Here is a 9,682-nt window from a genome sequence, read left to right on the forward strand (position 1 = left end):
GAGACAAAGTAGGAAGGAAGGAAACAAGTAAAGAACAAAAGAGACAAGGTAGGAAGGAGACCAGGAAGGAAGGCAGGCAGGCGAAGGAAGGAAGGAAGGAGCCAAGGAAGGAAGGAAGGAAGACAAAGAGGGAGCCACAAAAATGAAAACTACACTACAATCCCACCCAGTCTGAGAAAGAGTTGAATAAACGAAAACAGAAAAAAAGAAAAAGACTTCCAACCTGTTTGGTTCTTCCTCCCCGAGATTTCCACCTTCCTCCTTTTCGACCTTGGCCTGCAAAGAAGCTCTTCAGTCTTGATCCTACGAGAACGAAAACAAGAACACAAAACTAAACAAAAGCCACAACTTTCGCTGAGTCTAGGCCGCAAACCAGTGACGCTCCCCTCCAGCCTCAGGAGGGGGAGAAAAAGGAGACCAAAGTCCCTAGACAGAGTCATTGTGGAACCCCAAGAAGGGTGCCTGCAAGAGCAGAGGGTGCCCGTGTTGTGCTCTTTGTGCCACAAATGTACGGAAGGCGCACCCGCTTGGTTGGACACACCTCCTCTGTCCCGGGGCATAGTTTCGAATTGCGCTCATGACCTCACCTGAGCTGTTTCATCATCAGGAATTTCTCCTGGCTGCCACCTGGATTCCCTTTACCTGTACGGTTTTCCTTTTCGCTGCTTTGCTTTCCAAACCTCACCTTGGGGAATCCTGCTCCTTGGCATCAACATGAGCTGGGCCCAGATTTTAATTTTCGTTACATTACAAATGGAAAGCAGCGAAGAGTATATAAAAATGAGGTCCCCGGACCAGCAAAGGCAGAACCCACATCTCCAAGAGACCGAGTCTTGGATCGGAGAAAAGCACCAAAAGCCTTGTCGGAAACATGATTGCAGGTAGGAAACCTTTCCCCCTTGGATTTGTTTTGATTGCCTTGTTTTGGAATTATATAATCATTATTGATTATTGATTATTGATTATTGATTATTGATTATTGGTTATTGGTTATTGATTATTGGTTATTGGTTATTGATTATTATTACTAGAGATCCCATGGACCATCCAGTCCAACCCCATTCTGCCTTCATGCAGGAAAGGCACAATCAAAATACCCCCAACAGATGGCCATCCACCTGAAACCGTTCTCTCTTGGATTATTTTGATTTCCTTGTTTTGGAATTGTATTATCATTATTGATTATTGGTTATTGGTTATTGATTATTAGAGACCCCATGGACCATCCAGTCCAACCCCATTCTGCCTTCATGCAGGAAAGGCACAATCAAAACACCCCCAACAGATGGCCATCCACCTGAAACCGTTCTCTCTTGGATTGTTTTGATTGCCTTGTTTTGGAATTGTATTATCATTATTGATTATTGGTTATTGGTTATTAGAGACCCCATGGACCATCCAGTCCAACTCCATTCTGCCTTCATGCAGGAAAGGCACAATCAAAACACCCCCAACAGATGGCCATCCACCTGAAACCGTTCTCTCTTGGATTATTTTGATTGCCTTGTTTTGGAATTGTATTATCATTATTGATTATTGATTATTGGTTATTGATTATTAGAGACCCCATGGACCATCCAGTCCAACCCCATTCTGCCTTCATGCAGGAAAGGCACAATCAAAACACCCCCAACAGATGGCCATCCACCTGAAACCGTTCTCTCTTGGATTATTTTGATTGCCTTGTTTTGGAATTGTATTATCATTATTGATTATTGATTATTGGTTATTGATTATTAGAGACCCCATGGACCATCCAGTCCAACCCCATTCTGCCTTCATGCAGGAAAGGCACAATCAAAACACCCCCAACAGATGGCCATCCACCTGAAACCGTTCTCTTGGATTATTTTGATTGCCTTGTTTTGGAATTGTATTATCATTATTGATTATTGATTATTGGTTATTGGTTATTAGAGACCCCATGGACCATCCAGTCCAACCCCATTCTGCCTTCATGCAGGAAAGGCACAATCAAAACACCCCCAACAGATGGCCATCCACCTGAAACCGTTCTCTCTTGGATTGTTTTGATTGCCTTGTTTTGGAATTATATTATCATTATTGATTATTGGTTATTGGTTATTGATTATTATTACTAGAGACCCCATGGACCATCCAGTCCAACCCCATTCTGCCTTCATGCAGGAAAGGCACAATCAAAACACAGATGGCCATCCACCTGAAATCGTTCTCTCTTGGATTATTTTGATTGTCTTGTTTTGGAATTGTATTATCATTATTGATTATTGATTATTGGTTTTTAGAGACCCCATGGACCATCCAGTCCAACCCCATTCTGCCTTCATGCAGGAAAGGCACAATCAAAACACCCCCAACAGATGGCCATCCACCTGAAACCGTTCTCTCTTGGATTGTTTTGATTGCCTTGTTTTGGAATTGTATTATCATTATTGATTATTGGTTATTGGTTATTGGTTATTGGTTATTAGAGACTCCATGGACCATCCAGTCCAACCCCATTCTGCCTTCATGCAGGAAAGGCACAATCAAAACACCCCCAACAGATGGCCATCCACCTGAAACCGTTCTCTCTTGGATTGTTTTGATTGCCTTGTTTTGGAATTGTATTATCATTATTGATTATTGGTTATTGGTTATTGGTTATTAGAGACCCCATGGACCATCCAGTCCAACCCCATTCTGCCTTTATGCAGGAAATGCACAATCAAAACACCCCCAACAGATGGCCATCCACCTTCTGTTTAAAGGCCTCCAAGGAAGGAGCTAATAATAACAAATATTTGGGATTATTATTATTATTATTATTATTATTATTATTTTAAGCACAGCGAGATGAGTCCACAGCAGACAAGATCACTTTGCTGGCTGTTGTATTGGATCACACTATTATTATTATTATTATTATTATTATTGACACAAAAGCACAGTATGTCACAGCAAACGAGACCTATATGCTGGATTTCGTATCACAAAATCCCAAGTCGAACACTATTATTATTATTATTATTATTATTGACACAAAAGCACAGTATGTCACAGCAAATGAGACCTATATGCTGGATTTCGTATCACAAAATCCCAAGTCGAACACTATTATTATTATTGTTGTTGTTGTTGTTGTTGTTGTTGACACAAAAGCACAGTATGTCACAGCAAACGAGGCCTATATGCTGGATTTCGTATCACAAAATCCCAAGTCGAACACTATTATTATTGTTGTTGTTGTTGTTGTTGTTGTTGACACAAAAGCAGAGTATGTCACAGCAAACGAGGCCTATATGCTGGATTTCGTATCACAAAATCCCAAGTCGAACACTATTATTATTGTTGTTGTTGTTGTTGTTGTTGTTGTTGACACAAAAGCACAGTATGTCACAGCAAACGAGGCCTATATGCTGGATTTCGTATCACAAAATCCCAAGTCGAACACTATTATTATTGTTGTTGTTGTTGTTGTTGTTGTTGTTGTTGTTGACACAAAAGCAGAGTATGTCACAGCAAACGAGGCCTATATGCTGGATTTCGTATCACAAAATCCCAAGTCGAACACTATTATTATTATTGTTGTTGTTGTTGTTGACACAAAAGCACAGTATGTCACAGCATACAAGACCTATATGCTTATTATTATTATTATTATTATTATTATTATTATTATTATTTGGATATTATTATTTGGATATTATTATTATTATTATTATTATTATTATTATTTGGATAATTAATCCTCTGTCTTCCCAATTTCTCAGTTGGCTAAATTTCTATACTGTAGAAATCAATACACTTTAACTGCCATGGCTCAATGCTATGGAGTCCTGGAAGTTGTAGTTCTGCATAGTTTGAACATTAGGGGAGCTTTCCATGGTGCTGAACGTATTGGAAGGGTTTCCGCATTCATAACTTTGCCTACTTTTCGGCAAAGTTTGGCTAAGTTTCTATATTCTAGAAATCAATACACTTTAACTGCCATGGCTCTATGCTATGGAGTCCTGGGAGTTGTAGTTCTGCATAGTTTGAACATTAGGGGAGCTTTCCATGGTGCTGAACCTATTGAGAGGGATACGATTCAATGCAATGCATAGAACTTTTAAAATCATTGACTAAAATCTGACATGTATCAGTTGCCCCAATGGCCTGGCCTTTGTCAGACCATGGGAGTTGTAGTTTGCCAAGGTCTCGATCCAGAGAGGGAAACGGGGAACAAATAAACATCATTGGGTTGCTGTGAGTTTTCCGGACTGTCATAAATATAATAATCGACACGGATCAGTTGCCCCAATGGCCTGGCCTTTGTCAGACTATGGGAGTTGTAGTTTGCCAAGGTCTCAATCCAGAGAAGGAGGCGGGAAACAAATAAACATCATTGGGTTGCTGTGAGTTTTCTGGACTGTCATAAATATAATAATCGACACGGATCAGTTGCCCCAATGGCCTGGCCTTTGCCAGACCATGGGAGTTGTAGTTTGCCAAGGTATTGATTGAGAGAGGGAGGCGGGGAACAAATAGACATCATTGGGTTGCTGTGAGTTTTCCATGCTGTCATAAATATAATAATCGTTTGGTGAGGCACCAACCACCATTGGTAGAAGATAAAGACCGTGTCAAACTACAACTCCCAGGATCCCAGAGCATTTAAAGCGGTGTCAAACTGCATTAATGCTACAGTGTAGATGCCGGCCCAATGGGAGATTTCTCTGCACACAGAAAATAGCAGAAGACGAGCTCTCGGAGCATTTATCTGGACAGCGGGCAAATTTGCATTCGTGTTTACTCACACCCCGACGTATGTCGCCACTAATTAATTAAATTAATTGGCCATTAAAAAACATAATTGACGAAAATGTGAGGAAGAGAGTAGAAATATGTCTGAGAGGGACGGGAATTCAGCCAATGCAGCTAGAATTGGAAACCTGCCCATATCTGTTGGATTGGAGCTTTTTGGTGGAGTATGGGTGCATCTACACTGTAGACTTAATGCAGTTTAATCCCACATTGCAGTTGGTGATCCATCCCCCTTTCCACCGGATGCTAATTGGCCAATTACTCAACTTCGCCATGCAAATGTAGTTACAGGGAAATAATTGAAGGCCCAAACAGTGACAAATGGCATTTTTTGGGACTGCGGAGTCAAGGCAATTATCTCCAGGCGCCTCTCAGAAATTATATATATATATATATATATCCCATGGTTCCTTCCAATATTTTATTTATCAGAGTTTTGCCTCGCAGCAGGAAAGGTGCAATTAGCCGGCTTCGGGATTATTCTCCTTTCGGGGGTGAAATGCGCTATATGGCAACTGCAAGCCAAGGCTAACTAGGAATGAGTCCACACTGTAGAGTTAATGCAGTTTGATACCACTTTATATATTATAGCTCAATGCAAAGGAATCACAAAAGTAGTACATGCACATCCAGAATATATAGAATAGAACATATATAGAACATATAGAATATCCCCCCTTCCTTACATCCCTTTCTTTCTCTCTCTATATATAGAGAGCAATATATAGTATAGTACTAATATTATGATCATTATCACACACACACATATGTCTGTTTGCTTGTCTGTTTGTAGCACAAAGGCTGTTGCTAGGTGAAGTGGCCCTCTGTCATGTCACTGGATTGGCTGTAGCTAGGTGTCGGAGTGGCTGATGCTAGGTGAAGTGGTCACTCTGATGGTACTGGATTGACTGTTGTTACGTGAAGAAGTGACTGTTGCTAGGTAAAGTGGCCACTCTGTGAATGTCACTGGATTGGCTGTAGCTAGGTGTCGGAGTGGCTGATGCTAGGTGAAGTGGCCACTCTGTGACGTCACTGGATTGACGGTTGCTAGGTGTTGGAGTGGCTGTCGCTAGGTGAAGTGACCACTCTGTGACGTCACTGGATTGACTGCTGATAGGTGAAGGAGTGACTGTCGTTTGGTGAAGTGGTCACTCTGATGGTACTGGATTGACTGTTGTTACGTGAAGAAGTGACTGTTGCTAGGTAAAGTGGCCACTCTGTGAATGTCACTGGATTGGCTGTAGCTAGGTGTCGGAGTGGCTGATGCTAGGTGAAGTGGCCACTCTGTGACGTCACTGGATTGACGGTTGCTAGGTGTTGGAGTGGCTGTCGCTAGGTGAAGTGACCACTCTGTGACGTCACTGGATTGACTGTTGATAGGTGAAGGAGTGACTGTCATTTGGTGAAGTGGTCACCCTGATGGCCCTGGATTGACTGTTGTTACGTGAAGAAGTGGCTGTTGCTAGGTGAAGTGGCCACTCTGTGAATGTCACTGGATTGACTGCTGATAGGTGAAGGAGTGACTGTCGTTTGGTGAAGTGGTCACTCTGATGGTACTGGATTGACTGTTGTTACGTGAAGAAGTGACTGTTGCTAGGTAAAGTGGCCACTCTGTGAATGTCACTGGATTGACTGTAGCTAGGTGTCGGAGTGGCTGATGCTAGGTGAAGTGACCACTCTGTGACGTCACTGGATTGACGGTTGCTAGGTGTTGGAGTGGCTGTCGCTAGGTGAAGTGACCACTCTGTGACGTCACTGGATTGACTGTTGATAGGTGAAGGAGTGACTGTCATTTGGTGAAGTGGTCACCCTGATGGCCCTGGATTGACTGTTGTTACGTGAAGAAGTGGCTGTTGCTAGGTAAAGTGGCCACTCTGTGAATGTCACTGGATTGACTGCTGATAGGTGAAGGAGTGACTGTCGTTTGGTGAAGTGGTCACTCTGATGGTACTGGATTGACTGTTGTTACGTGAAGAAGTGGCTGTTGCTAGGTAAAGTGGCCACTCTGTGAATGTCACTGCATTGACTGTAGCTAGGTGATGGAGTGGCTGTCGCTAGGTGAAGTGACCACTCTGTGACGTCACTGGATTGACTGTTGATAGGTGAAGGAGTGACTGTCATTTGGTGAAGTGGTCACCCTGATGGCCCTGGATTGACTGTTGCTAGGTGAAGGAGTGACTGTGGTGTCAACTAGATTAACTGTTGCTAGGTGAAGGAGTGGCTGTCACTAGGTGAAGTGGCCACTCTGTTATGTCACTGGGATAGAATGGTGACATGTGGATAAGGGGAAAGGAGGAAAGGAAGGAAGGAAGGAAGGAAGGAAGGAAGGAAGGAGAAAAGTACAAGAGAGGGACAGAAAGAAGAGATGAAAGAAGGGAAATGAGAAAAAGAAAGGGAAGAAAGGAAAAGAGAATGGAGTGAGGGAATACAGAAAAAGAAGAAAAGAAAGAAAGGAAAAGAAAGAAAAGGGAGAAAGATATGAGAGGAGGAAAGAAAAAGAAAGGAAGAGAAGAAGGAAAGGATGAAGGGAGGGAAAGGAGAAAAAAGAAGAGAAAGAAAGGAAAGGAGAAGGGAGTGATGGATGGAAGGAAGGAAAGGAAGAGAAAAAAGGGGCAGAAGGTATGAGGAAAGAAAAAGGAAGAAAAGGAAGAAGGAAGGAAGGAAGGAAGGAAGGAAGGGGAAAGGTACAAGAGAGGAAGAGAAAGAAGAGATGAAAGAAGGGAAAAGAGAAAAAGAAAGGGAAGAAAGGAAAAGAAAGAAAAGGGGGAAAGGTACGAGAGGAGGACAGAAAAAGGAAGGAAGAGAAGAAGGGATGAAGAGAAAGAAAAGAGAAAAAGAAAGGAAAGAAAGAAAGAAGAAGGGAGCGAGAGAAGGAAGAAAAGGAGGAGAAAAAAGGGCAGAAGGTATGAGGAAAGAAAAAGAAAGAAAGGGAAGAAGGAAGGAAGGAAGGAAGGAAGGAAGGAAGGAAGGAAGGAAGGAAGGAAGGGACAAGAGAAAAAGACAGCAAAAGAAAGGAAAACAGCCAACCCAGTGACCTCACAGAAGGCCACTTTACCTATCAGCAGCCTTTGTTGTACAGCTGGACACAAGCATGTGTTGACATGTGCCAATCTAAGTCATAGCATGTCCCAATTCCATCCTTTGTGGGTCAAACCTTGCGCTCAACCTTCCTGGGATTTGGATCTCCCACAAGACCAATCAATGCACAGAAGATGCGCCGGCGCATAGGGCTGCCCTCCCTGTGACATCTTATGGCCAGACTTTGGAGATAAATCCAGAATTTGGACACAAATCCGGAGGAAAAGCCTCCCTTGGGATGGATCAGGGGCTTCCTGCGCATGCAATCCCTCTGGGAAGAAGAAGAGGCCGAGGCCATGCTCGGCTCAAGAGGGAAGGCGATTATGCGCCGAGAGGCTCTTTGGATTTGTCAAGGGCTGCCATAAAGGGAGCGCAGAGCCATTACTCTTCCTTGACACTAAAGAGAACCGGACAAAGCGGTTTCTGTAGTGCGGAAACCGGCGGAAAGGGGAGATATTATCACATATTCCCTGCCGTTGAATTATTTGAGGCAATAGGTTCCTAAATTTGGCCATTCCTAAATGTGGGGCTTCCTTTGGCCAAGTTAGGTGAGGAACCAGAGGCCGAAATTTCCAAAATTCTGGAGAACGAAAGAGTAATAATAATCCATATATGTAATGGAGTTGTAGTTTCCAAGATCATGAGCCTTCCCTGCCCAAGAGTGCAATCTACAACTCCCAGAACCTGAGGGCATTGAGCCATGGCAATTAGAGTGGGCATCAAACTGCATTAATTCCACAGTGTGGATGCACCCAGGGAAAATAGAAGACCTTGGGAAACTACAACTCCCAGGATGCCATAGCATTGAGGAATGGCAATTAAAGTGGGTTTCAAAGTGCATTAATTCCACAGTGTGGATGCACCCAGGGAAGACCCTGAGAAACTACAACTCCCAGGATGCCATAGCATTGAGGAATGGCAATTAAAGTGGGTTTCAAAGTGCATTACTTCCACAGTGTAGATGCACCCAGAGAAGACCCTGAGAAACTACAACTCCCAAGACCCTGGGAAACTACAACTCCCAGGATGCCATAGCATTGAGGAATGGCAATTACAGTGGGCTTCTAAGTGCATTAATTCCACAGTGTGGATGCATCCAGGGAAGACCTTGGGAAACTACAACTCCCAGGATGCCATAGCATTGAGGAATGGCAATTACAGTGGGTTTCAAAGTGCATTAATTCCACAGTGTGGATGCACCCAGGGAAGACCCTGGGAAACTACAACTCCCAAGACCCTGAGAAACTACAACTCCCAGGATGCCATAGCATTGAGGAATGGCAATTACAGTGGGCTTCTAAGTGCATTAATTCCACAGTGTGGATGCATCCAGGGAAGACCTTGGGAAACTACAACTCCCAGGATGCCATAGCATTGAGGAATGGCAATTACAGTGGGTTTCAAAGTGCATTAATTCCACAGTGTGGATGCACCCAGGGAAGACCCTGAGAAACTACAACTCCCAAGACCCTGAGAAACTACAACTCCCAGGATGCCATAGCATTGAGGAATGGCAATTAAAGTGGGTTCCAAAGTGCATTAATTCCACAGTGTGGATGCACCCAGGGAAGACCCTGAGAAACTACAACTCCCAAGACCCTGAGAAACTACAACTCCCAGGATGCCATAGCATTGAGGAATGGCAATTAAAGTGGGTTTCAAAGTGCATTAATTCCACAGTGTGGATGCACCCAGGGAAGACCCTGAGAAACTACAACTCCCAAGACCCTGAGAAACTACAACTCCCAGGATGCCATAGCATTGAGGAATGGCAATTAAAGTGGGTTCCAAAGTGCATTAATTCCACAGTGTGGATGCACCCAGGGAAGACCCTGAG

At 43.4% G+C, this 9,682-nt stretch overlaps 1 protein-coding gene across 1 annotated transcript in view; it reads left to right on the forward strand.

The window, feature by feature from the left end:
- Positions 1-871: 871 nt before the first annotated feature.
- LOC132780532 (uncharacterized) overlaps positions 872-9,682 on the forward strand; it is a 15,463-nt gene continuing 6,652 nt past the window's right edge. The window contains exon 1 of the mRNA XM_067462439.1: positions 872-881. Coding sequence (XP_067318540.1) covers positions 872-881 — 10 coding nt within the window. The remainder of the gene's footprint in view (positions 882-9,682) is intronic.

Source organism: Anolis sagrei, chromosome Y (genome assembly GCF_037176765.1).
Source record: "Anolis sagrei isolate rAnoSag1 chromosome Y, rAnoSag1.mat, whole genome shotgun sequence".
Lineage (NCBI taxonomy): Eukaryota > Metazoa > Chordata > Lepidosauria > Squamata > Dactyloidae > Anolis > Anolis sagrei.